Source organism: Apaloderma vittatum, unplaced genomic scaffold (genome assembly GCF_000703405.1).
Source record: "Apaloderma vittatum isolate BGI_N311 unplaced genomic scaffold, ASM70340v1 scaffold34508, whole genome shotgun sequence".
Classification (NCBI taxonomy): Eukaryota; Metazoa; Chordata; class Aves; order Trogoniformes; family Trogonidae; genus Apaloderma; species Apaloderma vittatum.
This window is the reverse complement of record NW_009730813.1, coordinates 303-23,442: the sequence shown is the minus strand read 5'-3', so window position 1 is coordinate 23,442 and position 23,140 is coordinate 303. Positions and strand designations below refer to the sequence as shown.

Sequence of the window (23,140 nt, the reverse complement as noted above, 5' to 3'; positions counted from 1 at the left end):
TCTTCCTCGTGCGATAAGTTATCAGTGCTCTGCTCTCACGAGCGCCGCCTTTATCTCCTCTCGCTAAAACCATATCGAGACTTAATTCTGGCCTCGACAATTAACAGAAGGCTATCAGCGCCATTCAAATGCCACCTACGGTTTCTTAGGAAAGCGAGGTTCTCAAATACTGGCAGCAAGGTGATCTTGGGTAAACAAAGATCTATTTTCAGGGTATATCTTTCACTTTTCAAGAGATCCCAAATTTACACCGAGTACAAGTCCTTTGAGGACCATCGTTCGCTCAAATCCGAGTGCTTCATCACTTGATCACCAAAACCTTTATCAGCCTATCAGAAAAAGAACAAACACAAAACCAAACCAACCCAGTGGAGAACCTGTTCCTTCAAATCAGCGTGTTATTTTCCCTTACTTGCAATTACTTGGCAATTTTTCTTGCCGGCATTTATTCATTAAGAAACACACACTCGGACAAACCAACCCTGGATGTTCCAACAGAACCAAACCAAGAAATTTGTGTATAACTAGAACTTGAGGCAGTTAAGCAGAGCAGGAGGAAAAGCAGGGGCCGCAATGAATTACTTACGGAGCATCTGATGCCTCAAGTTTATTTTTTAGACATATTTTTCCCTTGTAAAGGTGCAGCCAACGAGCAGCCACCGATGGGTCAGTGGATTTGCCCTGTGCCGAGCAGAGCCCCAAAGACACATCAGCAACCGGCTACGGGGAGAGGGGAGACGTTATTTCACTATGTTTTATTCTTATGTTTTGTGAACGTGCTGCTTAACGCCAGTTTTTGAGGCTGTGCCCAACTCATCATGGCACGTAAGCCATCTTTCGAAAGACCCATATGAATCACCTTTGTCAACACAAAGTGGGTTTTGACGTTGCAGATGCTGAAAGACTTTATTCTGAAATGCAGTGATCGACAAACCCCAAGCCCAGAAGTCTGAGCAGCTGCCCTTAGTGTATTAAAAAGCTTCCCAGAACCGCTGTTAAGGAGCAGGCTCAGCGTTCAAATGCTTTAATGGTTACCTGAGCACTTGCAGAGCTGACTCACAAGGCAACTGCACTCGAAATTCTGCAATCTCAGAGCTCGTCCACACACAGAGCCCATGACAAAAATCATTTGCAATTCAAAGCACTCCCAGATTCAAGGTCAGAGTTTTCCAGTTGCAAGGATTCTTCGTATGTGCAAAGTCTAAAGCACCAGCAGATTGATATTTTTTTTTTGTTTTAGCATCCTCCTCAAGAAAGCAAAGATGAAGGCAATCATTATTTCAGCTTCTTGAGGGGGACTTCCCTGTCACGGTGCGTTAGCGACTTGTTAAACAAAATGTTTCGCGGCAAATCACACAGAAATGTGAACTCAGCAAATGCCAGAGGCAATGACAGGAGGATATAAATGACAATTAGAAAGGTGTGTCCGGATGCTTGAGGTATGAGCCATGATAAAGTGCTTGTGAAATTTCACCTGCCCGGATTAGGACAGAGGTTGTGGCCTTCAGAAAAAAAGAAAATAAAAAATAAAATCAGATGTGCTAATTGAAAGGAAAACTATATGTCCGAACAGACATGCAAATATTCTGGCCTCAGCAGCGAATAAAACCTACAGATAATGGTAATTAGTCCTAATCAGACCTCGTGAAACGGTCACGGCAAGATTGGAGAAAGACAGCCCAAGCCAATGGTTACTGCGAACACCTCTTCAGTCGGTGAGAAGCCTGAATTCTTCTCAAATCGTCATTCAGTTGCACTCACAAGCTTCCAAACCAGATTTAGCAGATCTCTGTTCACCTTCCCTGAACCACTTTTAACTTTTCAGAAAAAACGCCGAACCAGTAACGACCCTTCCAAATGTTGAGGAAGGGAAGCAGCCGGATTTTAGCTGATTAAACATTTAACGTTACCAACATCCCTTGCCCTCGGCGGCAGCTAGGGATGGCTAACACAGAAGAACATGAAATCACATTACTGCATTCAGCAAACCTTCAGAAAAATGCTACTTTTCACAGTCAAAAATAGCACACCCTTACCAGCCCATTCTGTCAGCAGGAGATAGGCCACGGCATTTCCTGCTAACGCAATCTGATTTGCCGCTGCATTTTTTATTATTTGGGTTTTTTCCAGAAAGCTGAGGTGACCGTGTGATACTGCGAGAGGGCAGTGGGTAATCCAAAAATGAAAACCTAAAACCTCCTCATGTAGGGCAAGGTCAATCAACAGGTGCCTGCGGGAAGCGCCACGCGGAGGGACTCGCGTTCCACGTTCTGGCCGTGTGCTCCCAGGGGCTTTAAAACTCAGGATATTTTAAGCTAACAGTAATACGCTTCTCAACAAACGCTTTAAAAAAATGTGGAGATAATGGCTTCTCATATGGCTTTATTACTGCTTGTGCTTGCAAACACATCACCTGAGTGAGTCTTATCTCCCACACCGGTTGATCTTGAAGAAGTTGTGATTATTGCTCACATTGTTCCGAGCATTAAATCTGTTCCTAGCGACAGAGGGAAGAAAATAAGCAAAACCAAAACATAATGGTATTTTTGAAGCTATAATGTTAATAGTTACCCAGGATAAAATGCTGCCTTCGTATTTCTAAGAACTGTGGGACTATACAGAAGTAGTGACGAAAGAGCTGGCGGCGGTTTTTGATAGAGACAGCTCTCATTCATAAGCTACGGGCAAACTAAACAAAAATTAACAAGCGCCATAAAGCAATTAAAATCCAAAGTGTAAAGCAGATGCAATGACTCAGCAAGCTGATCACTAGGCAGGTAAAAGCAGCCTAATAACACATGGTCTGAGCCTCCTGGCATTGACAAGGACATAAATTCAGGTGGCAAATTGAAATTCTCATCATCAGGGGACTTCCACTGATATACAAGTGTAAAAGGCAGGAGAAACAGACCCAAGCCCAGTTTCTGCATTTTTAACGTGTCTCGTTAGCGGGAGCACTGCTCTTCTCCCTCCATCCTCTCTTCGGCGTCAGCGACAGTAACACAGCTTACAACTCGTATGTGATTCAGACCTAGAAGATCATTCTCATTCCGGACTTGTACTCAACCGAAAAGTTTCAAAGATGTTGTAAGACTCAATACTTCATTGTCCTTGGTCTCCCAGATAACAAGCCAAGCTTTTTCGGTGTTTGAAATAATCAATATGCATTCCATGCATATTTAAAGACATCTTTGTATCGTTTCTTTAGAAAGACAGCTCTGGCTCTCACAGAAGAGGCTGTTCACAGTCTTAGGTAATGCACAAGACATTAATTGGGCAATACCTCGTGCTTATTTTGGAATGCTAATTTGGACAGACCCTGGCTCTCGCTGCCCTGCCTGGTCCCTTGCTGACTTTCTAGAATGGGTGCAGCACGTTTGAGAGCGGAATTTCACCAAAAACACCCAACAGGTTGAGTTTTAACAACCTAGTTGATGTGTCATCGATAGCTTTTAACTTTGGACGGAGGAAGAAAGGTCAAAAATTAACTAGATCCTCCCTACTAACATCCGTCACCAAGGCTCTGCCGGGAAGGGAGCAGCTATTATTCACTGCTGATGCAGTTCCTATCCAAGTTAGCCCTCAAACTCAAGATATTAAAGAGTGCCACACGGTAATTTGGGACAGCACCTGCCTTCGGAGAATGCAAGCAGGATGGTTAAGCAAATGAATGAGAAACCTCCGCAGCAGCTTGGGTTTGAAGAGAGGAGCTCAAAGCAGCCGAGGATTTGCATGAATGCCACCGCACCCTTCCCAGCTCACCCGAAGGCCCCCCCGAGGCTGCGCCCGGAGCTGGGCTGAGGAGGGAAAACCCACTGAGAACGGTGCTCCTCTGAAATCTGAGGTTGCTCCAGGAGCCCGCGGCTCCAGGATTAGACGAGGCAGCCTCAGGCTTCTCCCGATGTGCGCTCACCGGCTTCTCAGGTCCGTAAAACCTTCTGCGGGCTTCTGTCTCCATTCTGCCCGTGGGACCGCGGGGGTTGACTCAGCATGGCTGAGGACAGGCCTCCTGGCAAGGGCCAGGCTTTTATCTCGCTTCCAAACCCACCTTTCAGCAAAGCCTCCTCCACAGACCCACTGCTCTCCGTCAATATTTTCCACACCAGGACTGGTATTAATCAAACACCTCCGCTGGCCTTCGCAGTTTAAATACCTCAATGGGCCCAGCTTTTGTCCCAGTACAACATAACAAGGCTTGCAACGTTACCTCCCCTCATCTCATCACCTGGATGTTGTCTCAAGATGAAACTTCGTTAAAATAAACGCAGATAACCAGAAAGCCACTTCTTTAACCACTTTCCCCTGACAACAGGCAAACACCTTCAGTGACTGACGTCTCCAAGAGTTGAGCAACCACATGCCAGTCTACCAAAGACTGCTTTAGGGTTTTAGGGTCTTGTTCACCGCTCGGCCCCGTCACTGCTGACCCCAGCCCTCATTTCCTGCTCCTCCCTCCCTGTTGTAACGACATTCCCAGCAAGAGCTTGAAATAACAGCCTGAGGTATGAGCCGAGTGACTAATTCTTTACATTTCCAGTCATATGCAGCCATCTCCTCACAGGCAACAGCACCGACAAGCCCTTCCTGCAATACTCTTATTTTGCAGATGTTTTTCTGCCAAAAAGTGTTCCTAATCATATCTTAAGGCAATCAGAAAAACAAATTATCTTTCCCTTTCTCCTCCCAGTCACCAGCCGGCTGTGCCCTTGAAGCAAAATCCAGCCCAGTTGCCGTGAGCAGGACAGGCAGGGCCAGCTGGAAGGGCTGAAGAACCTCGGCATCAGTCCCCAGGGGATGAGACTTCAGCTGAACCTGCCAGGATTTTAGCTGGATTGCCCTGAAAATGTGAGCTCAGGCAGAAAGAGCTGGGTCAGAAAAGGCTGAAACTAAATACACCAGCAAGACAGACTGACTTTTAAATGGGGAAGAGCATCCCTCTGGTCAGGGCAGGTGACAATTTGAGATGTCAACATGCTGCCTCCATAAGAGTCAGTGTTTTTGAGACAGGGTTAAGCGGAGAGCTACCACAGGCAAAGCACCTTCACGCCCCTCATCCGAGGGAGTAAGGTCTTAATATCGGGTAAATGGGGTCACTGTAAACTTGTCATATTTTATTGCTCCGGTATTGCAGAATAACACATTCAGAGTCCTGTGAGAGCACTACAATAGTCTTATTAAGATCAGTAGCATCTCTCAGCTAAGAAAAACACAATTCCAGTTTATTAAAAGCTAAAACCCTGTGATTTGCCAGCACTGCCACAATTCAAAGGAATAATCCTTCTCTGGCACTTCACTAAGCTCAGGAGTTTACACTAACAGACAATACGAGTGTTGTAGGTGGAAGTTACTCTTTGATCTGGTAAATAAATCCATAGTGAATTCAGGTTCAATTACAGTATTTAAATTTATGACATCTGCAGTGCTGTAACAAGTTGGTGACAAATGCCAGTTTCATACAGAAAACATGTATTAACATGCACAAGCTACAAAAAAAAGAAAAAAATCAATTGGCTCTATGCAGATACATCAAAACGTACTTCGGCACTTCTGTAAAGTCTTTTATATGCACTTGTCAATAGGTTTGATTGCAGTTCTAGTTACTATGAACAACCCGCTATTAAAGAGAAATTTCTAGTTTGCTACACTGAAAAGTAAAATATGCTTTACCCTTATTCGTGCGTGCGCACTGACATGCATATTCACGAATGCAGTCGTCGTTACCCCCGAAGTTTCATTTGCATGCAAAATACCTCTGGTGCAAATTACCAATAACATAAGGGAGCCCATGAAATGTTAAAGACTTCAAAGGATGAGAGAAAAAACTATTTGCATTTTGAGCCTGATCCAAAGCACATTAAAGTCAAGGGGAGTCTTTCCATTGGCCCCAACAGATGTTCTGACTCGAGGAAGTTTTGATGCAAGTTATTGACATAACAGTAGACAAGCAAGACCACAAAATTCACTTTCTGAAGAACCCAAATGTCAACTTTGCTAAATGCTACTAATTTACTGCTTTTCATCAAGGCAGATGCCTCTTGGCTTCTCCCGGGACAGTCTGCGGGGCCTCTCTGACCACCTCCTGCTGCAGATCCCACATTCGTGCCAGTTCTTACACCTGCACGTTCTCCTCTCCTGCTGTTGGCTTTCAAATTTTTTCTCACTCTGCAGATACTTAACTTTGCAATAGGGTTATTTAACACCACAAAAGTGACTTCGGAGACAAGTACCTATAAAGGACAATATAAAAAACCTGCCCAAATACGTCTCGGTAGGTGGCTGCCTGTTGAGCAAACAGAGATCAACCGCTTCCAGCCTTTGAAAAACCTCAGTAATAAGCTGCTCTCATCTGCTTGAGAATAATCAGCTTAATATCACTTCAGCCATCACTGCCCTATTCCATCAATGTTTTAGTGCAACTCGTCATTTAGCTTAAACAGAGTGATGCCTTCTACACCAAAAAAAAAACAAAACCAAACCCACATCAAACCTGTTCACATAAAGCATAGGAAGCACAGTGTTGTACAAGAAAACAAGTGATTTGACTTGCAACACTGCAGGTACCAGGTAGAGAAATAATAGCAAGTTTATTTAAATATGCTTGAATGATTTATTCCTTTTAGAAAGGACTATTTTTCCTGGCATGACCCAAAAAAAAAAAAAAAAAAAAAGAGATGAATTAGTAAAAGGAGCATTTCTCCAGCACAAACATTATTAACAGATGCCCTACCTATTCTATACGTGTCACCAGTAAGCAAAATCAGACCTACAGCAATAGAACAACAACAACAAAAAAAAAAAGTACCAGGACACGGTGTGCATTTTTCTTCCTCTCTGTACTTCAAAGTCATAAGCACTCCTCATATTTCACGGTAAAAGGTTTTATTTCTTGGTTCCCCCGCAGCTCAGGTAATGATATCGTAACTCAAAGGCGGTGCAAGCCTCGCTCTAGCTCTGACCTCGTAAACAATTTTAATATCCCTTCTCCACATCCCAGCAGATATAAGGGCTGCACCTGAGCAGGTCCCTCTTTATTCAGGTTGGGAGCGAGCACGTGTGCTGCACGTTAACGCCAACCTGGATGCTAAGAAGTTTCCATCTACACAAGGGAGGCCGCCTTGGTGATGAGCTGGGCTAAGTTTGGCACATCTCAAAACCCAGAGAGCAGCATTTCTGCTCGAGCTCCTCGAGCCGTACCGTATCCCTGCCCAGGGGCTCATGTGAGGAGGGGACACTGAAGGCACTAAAACGAAGCTGCGAACCTCCTCTGGAGAACCACCATCCTCTGGAAAAGCCACGGCTCATTCAGCATCCCTCTGGCTCTGCAGAGGACTGGAACAAACTGATCGAGAGGTACCCAAGAGGGTTCTGGTCAGCTGAAGGTAGCTGGGAAGTTAACTGGAAGGCTGGAACGCAGGGCAGGAGCGCCAGCAGTCAAGAGATCTCCTGGGGACAAAGAGGTCAGGAATGAGCAGGAGCAAGTCTCTATTCCTAGGGCAGACCTCAAGAGCTACCTTCCACCTGGAAGGCAACGGCGATGCCACGGCAACTCTGCAAGAGCATTTACCGCAAGAGATGAGGCGGGAGGTGACCTCAGTCAGTCTATTCCCCTGCCAAGCAGGAGGATAACCTGTACTTAATGCCTAAGTGACTTATTCTGAAAATCTGCCAAAGCAGAGATCTCCCCCACAGCCCTGGGCAATCTGGCACCACAGATCTCTGATCGCAAATCTCTTCCCCCTTCGCCCCTCTCAGGTCTAGCCCCATCTTCTCTTTTTGCAATTTAAGCCCGTTATTTCCTCACCTATTACCAGGTTCCATCCCTACAGTCAACTTCTACAAGCCTCTGGTTAAAGAAGAGCAGTGAGAGACATTTCAAGATATCTTTAACTCTAAGCAAGTCCAAACTTTGAACTTGTTCCAGCGAGCTGGACAGCAAGTGCTAACATAAGCTGAAGGGATGCCTCAGCCTCTTAAGCCTGCACAGGGGCTACAAATCCATCCATCAAGGTCTGCACTAGTTTAAAGAAATATAAATAAAATACCACCTAGTATTTCAATTATTTCCTTCTGGAATGAGGCCAAAATGTGCCCGTTGATGTGAACGGGTAAAACAGATTCCACTACTTTCTGAAAAACCTCCGAGGAACAAATTGCAAAGTGCTCTCAAAGAGAATTTATTTCCCCTTATCACGTGTACTTATTTGTTATCGAAGTTCTGCTTGCAAGATTCATGACGCTGAGCTCAGGGCAATAAACAATTTACTTTGAGAAATCACACACAGCCTGAATGAAGATATAGGAATCGCAAGCTAATGCAGAAAGAGGCGGCAAGTCGAATCAGCACTGGGCTGTCTTGGTGGTATCTCTATGGAGCGTTAGAAAAGCTCGATAAAATTAATTATTCTGAACATTCTCTGGCCTGTTCTGAAGAACAGGTAACTTCCCTGTACAGAATCGATCAGGACAGTGGCACCGACCAAGTCCAAATCTCCAAACTGTGGAAAAACTCATGGGAAATTCAGAGAGCCTTTTTGTCCTGATTCCTGCCAGCACTACAGTGGAGAGCAGAGGAACTCCAATCCTTCTTCCACCAGAAAAAGTGCTAGGGAAGTTGTCAAGCTACCACACTTCGTATTTGCTTCAGACTGTTTTACAATGGGCAAATTCTGTCCTCCTCAAACTAACTTTGTCCAAGTGACACAGGTGTAATATTTGACCTAATTGCATTTTAAAGCTCAAGCAAGGTTCTTGCGCTCTAAGCCGAGACGGGCAACTTTTTTCTTCACCCTACCCACACGTCCCCGTGACACAATACTTCTGACCGATTGCAAATTTCTGAAGTTATTCCTTCCAAGCAAGCACCTTCCTGGTTATTTCGCTGGGCTGAAGGGCAGCTCGCCGTCATTTACGACGGAGGGAATAGCAATTACTCAGCATTTGTTAAAACGAAGGCCTCACCTTTTCATAATTGCACAGTCACATTTTGTTTGTCCAGGGTCAGCCAGAACTCCGGAAGGGAGACTTGCTGATCGACACAAGTATGTATTTCAAAGGGCAAACTACAAAGTCAAACAAAAGGCGGTGTTTGCACAAGAGTTAACTTTGCCGCTTGGCATTCTCAAAGAGCTCAACAACCCCATGGAAGAACGCCTCCCCTTCACTCTGCTACAGTACGGTTTTAACTCCAGCTTTAAACAGAGGTGTACAGACAGCTCAGGCTACCATTGCAGAAGGGGAGCTGAATGTGCAACCACAAGGAAGAGGAGAAGACCTTTAAAGAAGCAATCTGGTGGGCAGAACTTCTTCCCCACAGCAAGCTGGCCGCTGCTAACAACCCAGCGCAAGTTCGAGCTACGGGGACCTTCTCACTGTGTGCAAGGACAAACCAACGTGCAACCAAACCAAAAAAAAAGAGCAGGCCTGCTTCTCCACGCTCTCATACCCTGAGTACAGTCCATCTTGGACCAAAAGGACCAGCTGGACGCAGTCCCTGTTCCCGTGCAGCCCAAGGAGAAGGAGACGCTGTACTCCCCAAGGTCAGGATCAGCTCTTGGGACTGCACCATTCCTGTCAGGACAAGAGCAGTTCCCGGCAGCGCTGGCTCAACCCCACAGTGGCACCTCCTTCAGCCTCTGTGCCTTGGCAATGCCACTCCACCGCAAGCGACTGTAGGTGGATTGGGTTCTCCTTCCACAAATTAAAGCGCTTTCTCTATCCTAAACCTGCAACCGGGTGCTTTCACAGTGCCCACAGCCCTTTGAGCTCACTTTCCCAAGCTACTGGGTGTGTTGAATTCAAGGTTACCAAGTACATTAATTTGAGGTGCGTTAAAGCCGGGTACCAAGTGCACATCTTCAAAGAGCCACCAGGAACCTTCAGCTGAGTCAACTAAACCGATAAAGGATCTGCACATGGGCAGATTCAGGCAAAAAGGACGGAAATAGTCTCGCAGGCGATTAGCGAGTATTTGAACCCCGCGTGGATTTTCAGAAGTAGTACAAACTTGGGTCAGCCTGACAGAGCCATGTCTGGGATTAGCACAAGTGTCTAACGTGCCATGGGAACGACTTCAAACAACCTGCAACAACAACAAAAAAAAAGTTCTTTCACATTAAGTGTAACTATTGCTACGCCGAGATTAAATATTACCTGGAAAGTACTCTCATTAACTGCAGAGTCCTTGATTAATGAGCAGGTGGAGTGCATACAGGGACTCGGTCCTGATTTCAGCTGTCTTATTAGCTCTACCCTGGATGCTTCTGATCACCACAAAAAATAAATGAGGAAATCCAAGAACTAATTACAAGTGGACAAAATGTGTCAACCTAATAACTGTGTTACGGTACTTCAGAGATTCAGGGGAGGCTGGCAGATGTGCAAGATGCAAACACTGAAGCCACTGAAAAAGAAACAGCAACAGAATTCAGCTATCTTCTAGCATCTCTGGTGCACGAGACCACAGGATGCCTCTTCAGAAATCATCCCTGTTTTCAGAGTGGCTCCGGTGCAATTTTGACTGCTACGATCATTTGTCATTTTAACATTTGATGGACCCGCGAGGAACCTTCAATTCTCACCCTGCTCCCAAGGAGGAGTGGAAAGGCTGTGTCACAGGCATCGAGCACTGCCCAAAGAGCCCTTCCTCAGAGGACAGGCAACCAGAAAACCAAGGGCAGGGGAGAACATCCCACCCGGGGCTCCCAGGTGCCGCCGCAGGTTTGCAGGCGCGTAGGCTGGGGCTGCGCTTGGGAAACCAGAACCACCTTCTTCGGTTTGTCAGTAAACACAGCTGTATCTACGCATCTCCTGCTATCCCTATCCAGCAGCCACTGCCCCCGAGCACTTCTGGGAAGCAGCAAGGACTACCCACACACCCTCCTCTTAATTTGTGTTTACTCCTCTCTTGAAAAAGCCCAAAGAAACCTTTTGCACATGCCGGCTAAGCACAACAAAACCAAGTCCTCCAGCATCTGAAGAGGAGTTCAGGCAACTCGTGCCCTACAACTGATCCCCTGCTTCTCCCTCCGCTTTCCTTCTAATCCTCTCCATCATCACACGAGCTGCCTGATCTTCCCCAAAGCTATCAATTCCCCTCAAACCCATTTTCGAAGTGCCAGCCTTGAAGGAGCCCGGGCACTGGATCAAGCTGTTGCAGCTTGATGCAACCCATGCCGGGCGGGGAGGGGGGGCTGCAGCTGGCCAGACCCCCCAGCAAGTGCTGCCCAGCCCCAGAGAAGGTATTGATCCAGTCCTTTTCACATGTTAATTTGCCCAGTGGCTGCTCCAGTCATTGCCAGCCTGGACACTTCAAAAAGGAAGTGTTTTCAAAGCAGCGATGTCTTTTTCAACTGCAGAAAACACTTAAAACTGAAAACAAATGGAGCACCAAGTTCACAGAAGGGCTGGTCAGTATTCTTCAGCTCCCCAGACAGGGATGTTTGATGTATGGAAAGACAGACTCCTTAATTAATGCTATTAAAATGCGGCCTGGCATAAAGCCTCTGGGATTTAAAACAAGAAAATCCACACCCTTTAAGTGCACACTTTATATTAAAGATGGCCTGTGTTCATGTAAAAAAAAAATATAAATAAGTCAGCCATAACCTCGTGAAGTGTTCCACAGACTTCCCCCACCACTGCTTCTCAAAGATGTAGTTAAAAATTAAATTTCTGGACTTCACATCATGCTTCTGGCAGAACCAGGGACAAGCTGTGAAAAGCAGTACTCCCCAAGCTAAGGGAGGCAAGTCATAGCTCTGATCCAAAACATCTTATCCTGCTTTCAAAGAGCCAGAAACTTGAATTTCCTTTCGAGTACATCTCTATTTCCGAGACTAAAGCAGCGTTGGTGGCTCCGGAGCAGGCAGCATCACCAGAGCAGACTTATTCACAGAAACAAGGCACGAAGAGATCACACCAGAAAGTAGGAACCAAGTGGAACTTGTTTCCCTGCCACCGTATCGTTGGCTTTATGGGACTTCATGCTGAACGGTATGAAGAAAAAAAAAATCCAATTTGCTTTGAAGCGCATTAGTCTAACATCCTAATTATTGTTTACATTGCCATTTGCCTTCTATTAAGAATTGAATAATTACCCAGCGCTCCATAGTTTAAAAATACAAGCAAACAGGATTATCTGGGTAATTAAGACACTGCACTGCAGCTTTGTACTGGGGCTCCGCAAAGGATTCGCAGATACGAGCAACAGTTATCGATTCCCTTAGTTCAAACACCGCTTTCAGCAGCGCGCAACTCGTTAGAGAACGGTGACGAGGGGGGAGAAGCTATTTTGCAGCTTGGACATTAGACTGAGCCTGTTTCCCAGCCCACCTCTTCCAGTGCCTTTCTAGAGATTAACTTCATTTTAGAGATGCCTTCAAGTGAGATTTAAACCCACCTACCTAAGCAAAAAATAAAAAAGCCGAGCAGCAAAGCGAGTTTTCTCTAGGCATCCATGGCTAAATGAGCCAAAGCAAATACCCACCGTACAGTAGAGCCTGTTGGGGTTTGGGTTTTGGTTTTTTCCAAACCTTAATAGCCCATGCATATTGTACTTTAAACAGCATGACCTCCCCTTCTGGGTGACTATTAGGACAAAAGCAAAGTTTTTGCACGTTCCTTTGTTGTTTTAAAGAGCCTTTCCTCCATTTAATTACACCGCCAGGTTTCACACTGCGCAGTTTACTACCCCTGTGAAATTACCTTCAAGTTAAACACTAATTGGACAGCCAACAAAAACGAAAAACCCCCCCACAACCTTGGTTTTCCTTCTGTTTTCTTATAGGATGTAGCCCAAACACGACCAGGGTCCCAATTTCATACCAGTGATTTATAAAGACACAAAATGAAAAACAGTACTTTAAAGAAATACAGTACATTTATGCAGCATGTGTTCTAACTTATATCAATAAACCTTTCAACAAATCCGTTCTGAACAAGCCTGTGTTTTGGGAGCATTTAATGAGCCTCAGCTTTAATTCAAGCCAAAGGCAATTTTAAGTAAAGTTGAAATAAAGAAAAGTTAAAAAGAAAAGAAAGCCACTCAAACCAAAAATAAAGTATGGTTTCTTGTGTAATCATGAGGCTTAAGAAAGCAGATTTTTTCTCACAGATTATTTTCTTTCGATAAAAAAAGACAGCAGGTCGTTTGTGCATGTTTACCCAAGCGCTACCAGCCCCTTTTCCCCAAACTACAGCCGTGGGCCAAGGCCACAGCTGCTGGCAGGCCAACCAAAGCGAAAGACCCTCCACCAGGGCTGAGCAGGTCAGCTCAGCACGGGGAAAACGCCTTAAAATGTCGTGGGTTTCTTTTCACACACACTTACAGCACGAGGAGGTGCCACCTCCTGAAGACGGGCATTCCTCCAGGTGGGGCTGTAGCTATGGAAGGGCTTTGCGGCCAACGGTGAACATCTAGAGGAGGTGACACCCAAGGGTCTGTGGTGCCACAACTGGCTCTGTCCAGCAGCTCCTGCTGCTGTTTTACGAGCAAGATCAGGGTTTCCAAGCCCAGTACGTTTCCACACACCCACCTGAAGCGAGCAAGTGGGCTCCAGAGATTGGGGAAAGAGCAACGATGTCACAGTCGAGAGGAGACCTCCAGACATGGGAGCATAATGTGCAAATATTACACTATCTCTTAGACAAAGAGATTAAAAAAAAAAATAATAATAAAAAAAAAAGAATCCATTTGCATAAAATCCAAATCTTTAAGCTCTGCATAATCAGAAGGGAGATCTTGGCTGGCGTTTCCAAAGGAAGCTCTTATCTCCCTTGTGAAAGGGGGAAATGGGTGTGCTGCTTTGCATGAGGGTGGATACACAAGATGTAAATGAGGAATTTGCTGCACGCAAAAGGCAAAGGGGCCGACAGCTGCCAATCCCCTTGCAGGGGGAAGAGAGCTTCCGTAGTCTCCAGCGGGAGGAAAGAGAAGGGAACCAACAGGCTCGCTTCCCAGGGAGGTGAAGCGGGCTCTGAATATTCATACAGTGGCCATTTAGTCGTGGGAGTGTTAATTGTCTCTGATTCACAAAACTGCAGTGACCTCACCTGCTCCTGCAACATATCAAAAGGATGTGGCATAATGGAAGGACACCAGATAAGATATTTATCTCCCAAGTTTGAGGGGGCTTTTTGATGCACCCTCAAAAGACTGAAGCATCCCTTTAATCACTCAGTAACGACCGAGGTTCAGCGGAGCATATTATTAGACAGATAATAACCCTCACCCAGCCGAGATCTAAATACTGAAGTCATCCCGCACAAGATGAGCCGTCTGCAAAGTTTTGTTTCTTTTTTTTCAGAAAACATTCACAAAAACCTGAAGATGATCTATACACCCCACAGAAGTTTATCCAAACCTGTCATGAAATTCATACTCTTCCTCAGAACAGCTCATCTGGCTTTGATTGTGAAGACTGTAGGGTCTGGGGTTTTCAGGGTTTTTTTTGTTTGGGTTTTGGTTTGGTTTTTTTTACTAGTAACATGCAGAATAAAGGACCAGATATTGCTCCCCTGTGTACAGGGAGAAATTGTGTCAGGAATTCAGAAGGAAGCAATCCCAGGCTTTCTCCCAGAGGTACATGAAAGGAGAACTGCTTGACAATCATAGCTTGACCAGGGAGCCAGGGAGGAGGAAAGCAATAGAGAACCTGCCGTGAGAGGTTTAGAAATGCACCAGGCGGTCCAAAAAATCACAGAGGGAGCAAGCTTTGGAAGATCTATTGAGCTCCACAAGAAATCAAATCTGTCCTTCAGCAGAGAACCAACTAAATTTGGTTCAGACAGATTGTGTTTCAGTACAGCTCCCATGCCCCTCCTGCTACCTCCCGTCTTCTCAGCTCCTTCTAAAATGTAACATGTTGAGTCTGTGCCTTCCTCCATCCCCCCCCAAAAATAATCAACCTGGGAAAAAAAAAAAATCCTTCTGAAATCTCAAGTCTGTGCAGTCTTAGTCAGCCTTCTGATTACCCTTTTGTGCAGCCAGACTGTTCCGCAGTGTTATTCTGACAAAAAAAAATTGTCTATGACTAAAATGAGAAAGTACACACAAATTACTTCACTTCCCCAACCCTACACAGAACCCACCATCCAAAAAAATGTTATCACAGAAAAAAAATATAATTAGACTGCACCCTTCTGATGTAAACTGAGCTGCTTCTCTCAATGATCACAGGCACTCTTCAAAGCCTCCGAGATAAAAAGAATCTTATCATTCAAATTACTACTTCTTAGGGATGCTCTTATCAAAGTTCGAAGGGAAAATTCTAAAAACAGCAGCGACATGAAACCAGGACTGAGCCATATTTTACGTGACACTGGATTTTCTGCCAATTGGCCGATTCGCAACTCCGAAAAGCAAGCGTAGATGAAGACAAAGCTGTTGGCTCTCATAACCTTTACAATATCGCAGTAGAAATCTCAACTGTCTCACATATTTATACTAAATGGCAGGTCTAAAATTGAGATTTGTAATTTCACAGCATCAAAATCATCACAGATGGCTACAGTCTATTGCTTCTTTAATCTGTCTTTCCTCCCTTGCTGCTTGTTTTCCCCCCTCCTCCTTTAAGAAGATATGTGTTTTATCAGAAGGAAATCATAGCTAAACCCAAACCACATTAATATAATGTGTAACAAAACAATTTGCATAACAATGATGCATACAACCGAAGTTTGAAATTACTTTTATGTCTCAACTTTGCCCTAAAGCACTAATTACTTTAGCCTCGAGATCTGTCACTGGTTGGGATAGCCATGTTCCACCAACGATACTCCACATTTATGTTCTCCTAAATAGACAGCCATTAAGTTTAATCGCAATAAAGAGTGTTGCCAGCAAATAGTAGTATATTAAATAGCAACAAGAAAAAGCAACAGCAAGTTGGCTTTTGCACTTAGCATCCAGCTCACAGCTACAAATTCGGCTGTAAGCAGAGAATCGGTGCTCAGCTCGTATTTCTACTGATCAGGACCACTCCTGTGTCACACCTGCAAAGCTTCCCAAATAAATATGGATTAAACACTTGGCTCCCTGCCTTTCCTGCCCTGAGTTTTTACATACATACATATATGCACATATAGATGTTCAGTAAGAAAACTCCATCAATAAAGACAGCTGGAAAAAAACCTGACAAAGTCCAGCAGTCAGAGGAAGGACAGGCTTTTGTCACCATATTCAAACACCTCCGTGCCACCAACACAATTTTTTAAAAATCCTGTTCAAGGTCAGAGAGTCATTAACTCCCACTCCAGGAACCACTTAAGATGTGAAGTGGCTTCCTATTACGCTTCCCACGCGGACATCAGAAATTAAGCAAAAGCAGCTCAAGGAAAAGGCATTATTTAAAAATCAGAAGGTTGAGTGAACTTGAAGCAGCGTTCAGGGCAACCGAAGCACCAGCTCAGCCATCTCAGGGAGCTCCAACCCCTCCCGTGGATCTCCCAACAAGCGCGAAGCCCCAACCCGCTGGCTTCCACTTCTGCTGCCCACCGAGCTTTTGTCAAACATTTAAGATCTTAATCAATCCTAACTGCGACCCCAGGATTACAGGGGGAAGATAGATGAGCAAGAGGACAACCTCTGACCTTTCCTTGTATTTGTCCCGCCACAGCCAACCTATTGAAAAACAGCTGAGGTGGAACCTGCTCACCCGTCCCAGCCCAGCACCCTCCCTACCCTCTGTATCAAAACCACAGGAATCCTCCTCGCTTCATCTTCCTCCTCCTCCCCTCTGAAAACCTGCTGGAGCAGAACATTTGCTGAACTACGAAGTTAAAAGCAGGGAAAGAAAGAGAGGAAGGTCTCCTTCAGCAGTGTCAAAGGCCAAACTGCTTTCAAGGTCTCACTGGAAACCACAGAGCATCGTTCTGGTAAACTTCAAAACTTCATGAAGAGGAGGTTCCCAGTCAGCTGTTCTGGCTGGAAAACAGCAAATGTGAGAGAAGGAAACCACAAATAACTGCTGGTGAAATGGGTTTAGCGCTTTAAAACGCCGTGCTGGCTCGAATCCTCTCAAAATGACTAATCCAGGCCGACTTCACCCCAGAGAGCCCAAGAGTCAGAACGTTTCCGTCTCCTGTGTAAATACGGCATCTCCTGATCTTCCTTTCACTTGGGAGGCAGAGCACTGGGTATCCCGAGCCCAAGCCTCGACGGGTGAAGGCGAGAGCGACCTTCATCCCCGAGATCTAGTTCAACACCACCACAACAAATATCAGCAGTGCCCACCAGCAAAACCTCGAGAGATTTCCCTTGAACAGCACAAAATTTGTCAGGCAATGAGCTCATCACATCTGGGCCACTGACATCAAAAAGTAGTAGATTTGTGTCAACGAGAGAGCGACCCAGGACTGACCTAGCAGGCCTTCAGAAGGCAGAATAATCTCCGTGCAATAAAACATGTCACAGGGTTCCAAAAAAAAAAAAAAAAATTATAAAAAAAGACAACAACAAAAACCAAACCCAGTCATTTACCCCAGACAGGATGCCCTGTCATCATGCTGCCCGTCTTTCGGTTCTCTCCACAGGCCATGGTAATCCTGTTGCCGACACGGCACATTTAAGCTTTTCCCATCCAACGAAACCACTAAAAATTAAGGCCGAGGTTTATACTTAGCGCTTCTTTCGTGCCAAAGCTTAATTTCAATGCACGATAATGAACTTCACTGTAAATTATCACTTAAAAGAACTCAAGTAGGACATTCAAAAGACCCTGTTCTCTTAGGAGTCTAACACAAAGGCAGTCAGTTACTTGCTCAGCAAGTTCTCAGTCTCAAAATGAAAAAAAATGACATAGTGAAAATCACACCAAGAAGACATGGAGCAAAGTCATCTGGCTCCAAAGAACCATTTTCTAAAAAACAAGGTTCCAAACCCACTAAGGAACTGAGCACCTTCAATTCAGCACCCAGCAAAATTAAGCCCACTGACCTGTGCAAGAATCCATTTAAGCTCGATCTGAATTCATGCTTATGTGAGCAAGAGTTTAGAAGCCGAGGCTAAAGATGTTTTATTTATGAACTCTCTTCTCTCCTTCCCTAACCTTTTACAACTTCTTTTTCCAGCCAGGGGAGGTGAAGAGAACGTAGGTATTGAGGTTTTTTTTTCTTTTTAGGCTAATCTCTCTTTTATACAAACTTTAATCCCTAATTCTGCAGCACACAGGATGGTGTGTGTGGGAGGGTGGGGTGGAGACTTTTAGCATTTCTAAGAGTATCCTAGCACCTCTATTATTAAGCAGACAATAGAGACCCTCTGAGAAATGAAAATATTTAACAAAGGCTGCAGTGTCAAATATCAAAGGGTATTTAGCGCTAAAAATTTGCAACAAGTAAAACACCAAAGACTTCCCCTTCCCAAAGCAGGGAAAGTAATCCAGCTACAACTCCTGCTCCCCCCTCCCCGACTGGTTTTTACCCCAACTGCGTTATGCCAAGGAGACTTTGTCAGAATTTCCCGTGCTTCACAAAGTTCGCCTCAGATAAAGCTTGAAAGATTTGCCTCTTTAAACACCGGGAGCTCAACCGCGTTGTTTTGCAGCCGTTCACATTTTGGTGACTATCGTGAGCCAACTCAAATTTAGGCGCCTGCTCGAAAATGTGTTTTGCCTTCTGCCTCTTACAGCAGTGTCGTTTGTTTTGCATTAGACGATTCTCACCCTCGCCACCTGCAGCTATCGGACTTCTTCATTAACCCCTCTCTGTCCCACCGCATCCCACAGGGGCTGCTAATTACTGGCTTCACTCCATCTCCTCTCATCTCTGACTCAATTACGCATTCGACTAAGCCCTAATGAAGAGTACAATATGGCTCGTCCTACCTTGGCATTCGCCGTTGCGTTCTTCGTAGCCAGCGTTGCACAGGCAGTTGCCAATGGGCACCAGCCACTCGCCATCTGCCCCGCAGTACATTTTTGGCACATCCTTCTCTTCCGAGTTGTTGACACAGGAGCCGCGAACCTCCACCAAGGAGGACGTATCGGCCCCAGTGATGGTGTCTGGAAACTGCGCCAGGTTTCGCACCGTCAGCGGGCACTTCTTGTAGAAGACACGAACGGACACCAAAGCAATGCAGGCACCGACGTCCTGGAAAGCCAAGTAAAACCCCTTCTTGCTCAGCGGCCCCACGTCCCGTATCTCTGTGTTCAGCTTCATGATCCTGTCGCCGATGTCCACCTGGGTGAAGCTCTCGTCAGCGGCGATGGTGTCGATCTTGGCAAACTGGCTCTCTCGGATGAAACGCTCCTTATCGTTGTTCGATTCGTAGTAGTAAAGGTTGAAAGTCTCTTTGCAAGTTCCCATGACGCCTGGCAGGCTGTTGCAGTCTCTTAGCGTGAACTTGATTTCAATATAAACCCTCTGAGCCCCCTCACGGGGAATCCAATCAGTTCGTAACCAATTATTCTGACTGGGCTCCATCACGTTGCACACTTGATAGGTGCGGATCGGAGTGTTCTTCTCATCCATAATGCTTACCTCCTCCCACTGCCAAGAGGGAAAGGGGAAGAAAAACCCATCAGTATTAAAAAGGAACAACAGAGCTTTGTAGAGAATGTGTTGCCACAACCAGTGTGGAGATCTTATTTAAACAAACAAAAAAAAACCCTCATAGCCAGGACCTCAACTACTTGGACGTTAAAAGAAGAATCCGCTCAGGAGAGACGAGCTCCAAATCAAGTAACACCTCGAGGAGCAAGCACGTGTTTTCAAGCCCCCTGAACCAATCCAAGCACTGAGTTGTGCTGCAGTTCAGCCCACGGGACTGCTACCAAGGTCCTGGCGTGCTCCACGACTCTTAAACCCCTCAGATCAAGCTCGGGCATCTTCAGAAGCACCAAACAACCAAGCAACAGAATTATGAAACGACAAGACCACGTGCAATGCAAGGAAAGTATTTTTCCCGTAATTCAGCAGTTCAGCATGACGAGCTTGGGAAAGCAACGCACGCATAACCAACGGTTTAGAAAAATAGTTGTTTTAAGGATTATCATAGAAAGAAGGAAGTTTATCACAGCACTCTCCTGGTGGGGCGAGAGGGGGATGTAGGGCCATTAGGGAAGGGGAAAAAAAAATTTTAAAAAACCCCACAGTAACAGAAAAATCTTTCTTAAAAAACCAATATATTAGGCAATGATATACTGTCTTAGTTTGAAGCCCAGACAATGAGGCAAATGAAATTACCCTTGGAAAATAGTAGCAACTTTAAAGATCCCTCCTAGAAGTGCTTTTCAGAACTACTGAGGCCATGGCTTTGACAAACAGAAGACTTGTTAACATTAAGGAGCTTCTTGTGTAATATCCTGCAGTCTTCTCGCAAGGACTGCTCTTACGTAAGTGATTTTTACTTAAAACTTCGCTGAATCCATTTATAGAACGACAGTAGTTAGCACCGTGAGTCACTAGGAGCAGAAAGAATAGTATTTTATTTGCTGCCTAGAGATAACTGCAAACTAAAATGAAGGAGGGGAGAAATCAATACTCAACACGTCACTCCTTTCCACACACACACAAAAAAGAAAGGAAAAAAAAAAATCCACCTTAAAAAATCATCTATCAATATAAAGCCTAACGTGGCGTTAGCAAGAAGACAGAGTTGTTTAATTTACAGCTGCCACAGACCTAGTTTGTTGTTACAGTATTGTCTTTATGATCCATCACTTTCCATTCCGCTTATCTTCAGCCTGTCTGCGCCACCTGGGTCGTGTGTGGCACGGGAGAAAGGAAGAAGCAGAGGGAAATAATACTTGTCGATGGGATTTCCTTTAGTGCATGTACACAATGGAGGATGCCGCTAAAAGGATTCAACCGAGAGACCGCCGAGGTCAACGGACAGACCGCGACGGGATTCAGCGACTTCCAGATCATGTTCTCAACACGCCCTTGTCTCCAGAGCTGGGGTTCTCATCCCTTACATAAAACACACCTAAGCGTGTCCTGCTGCCAGAGCTGAAAAAAAAAAAAATCACAACAGCCCCGAATTTCCAGCCTCTGGGAAGGATTTGTGACTCTTGACTCCGTGGTCAAAGCTGGAACTTTTTGCTTTCAAGCTGAAATTAAACTTCTTTAATTCAACTCTTCCCACGGTTTAATGACACAGGGTAAAATATTCTGGACACAAAACCTGCTTTTCAACTGTGAAATGCAAGAGTAAATCATTAATTGCATTTATAATGCAATTCATTAATTCCTCCAGGGCTACTGTATATTTGATTACTTCTAGTCACTGCTAAATGACTACGTTTATCTCCAGCCCTTCTTATCCACTCAACCCTCACACCTCGGGAGCTGCGTGGTATATAGATCTAGAAAAAAAAAAAAAAACACATCACCCTTTTTTACAGACAATAAGGCACACACAGTTGAAGAAAAACTAGCACTGAAGAATAAAATCTTCCCAGGAAGACGAAGGAGTTACATTTCTGTTGCTTGAAATAAATCCGCAGCATGTGAAGTTAAAATAAACGCTTTCCAAGCACTACATCTCAGAGACAGACTATGTACTCTTAAATTTTTCACTACCGGCTTAAAAATAGAACACGCGTATGTGGGTTTAGTGAAAGGAGTCACGTCCACAAGGAGAGCACACGTTCCCCCCTCAGGCTCGCACGGCGCTTTCAGAGACAGCACAGGGAGAAAAGGGGGGATCCAACTGCTTCTCACACTATACACCCGTCCCCTGAGCGTCATCAGTGCTACTACCCACTTATTAAAACTTGGTTTAGGTCATGCTTTAATATATGACATGGACATCCCTTAGAGAGCTGCGTGAAGGACCCTGTCTCGTTAATCGACCTTCCCAGGGTAGAGGACAACCGAGGAAGCCCACACCGTCAGGAGGCACTGCCAAAGCCCTGTCAATCACTGCCCTGTTCTCAAGAAAAAAAGAAAAAAAAACTACAGAAAAAAACCCGAGTTTTGAGGAGAGCACAGCACGCTCAGGCACAGCACAAGGCAGGAGCGTTGTCAAGTTCACCCAGAACGACAATGGGGGAGCAAAACAATTCCCCTCCGTTGTGTTCTCCCCACGTTATGATTGTTCAGAGCTCATGCATAATGCATCACCAGCCAACAGCCTCGGATTCCTTCCACTCGCTGCTGGTTCCTTAGCTCGGCTTCTTCTAATTACGAGTGAGAACGTACACGTATAGATGCACGCACACAAAAAAAAAAAAAAAGAAGTAAATTTGTAGGTTTCCTGAAGAATCCAGTGCTTTGTTGTGCACAGGTCCTGATCTTTCAGCACTTTTAATTTCCAGCTGGTTCGACTTAGTTGCTTCTGCTTAAGCATACTAAGCTGATTTACTCATTTAATATCAAAAACATTTAAGGTACTTTTTTAATATATATATATAAAATGTTTAGAGTGCATTGCTAGCATTTTTCTGAAATTGTTCGCTTCAGGAAAGCAAAACCTTTTTTAATTGCTTGTTAAAAGAAAAAATAAGAATCCCCAAGTGAAGCACAGCCTCCATCAGACCTCACCAACTCCAAATCCCAGCGCTCTCAGGAGTTTCCCACAAAGGCCCTGGGCACCCTGCAGGATGGGGCACAGACGAGCGAGCAGCGAGGTGCTCAGTCACTAATATTAAGCTAAATTAGCAGAGATACCTTGCCTGCAGCTTCCTAATCAGAAGCCCCAGCCCCAGCCGTGCAAACAGAGATTCCCAGTGCCATGACATCACCACCGGGCAGTGAATTCAAGCAATCTTCTCTGAGAATTGTCTCTTTGGAAAGCATGGAAGACGAAACTCCAAGGAATCGCCATCGAGCACCAGGATGCTTCAGTCTGTCTGTTCAGAGAGCAAAGCGTGGGATGTTTTACACCCTGAAACGGGACAACTGCCCCGTCGTGCTGAAAGGTTTGTCTCGTGTATCGATCCCTGCGCCTCCACCCAGAAACACAACAGCAACTGCCCTGGACATCTCCCAGTCGGGACAGAACAATCCCGGTCAAGAACACCAGTTCAGTCGCCGGATCGCGTTTCTTGCTGGTATTTCGGTTTTTAAGGAGGCACCGAAGCCCCCCCCCCGGTACCTCAACCAATCCCCTAATCCCAAAACCTCTTTTCTACCCTTTTGGTTTCTACTTCTTCCATGACACAACTATCCGAAGGGAGTATAGAGTTTCTGCAACAAAGAG

General features: G+C 45.2%; 1 protein-coding gene across 1 annotated transcript in view; it reads right to left on the bottom strand.

The window, feature by feature from the left end:
- Positions 1-23,140, bottom strand: part of LOC104278071 (ephrin type-A receptor 4) — a gene marked incomplete at both ends in the record, with an annotated part of 47,020 nt that overhangs the window by 23,588 nt on the left and 292 nt on the right. The window contains one exon of the mRNA XM_009874924.1: positions 18,822-19,485. Within this exon, the coding sequence (XP_009873226.1) occupies positions 18,822-19,485 (664 nt within the window). The remainder of the gene's footprint in view (positions 1-18,821; positions 19,486-23,140) is intronic.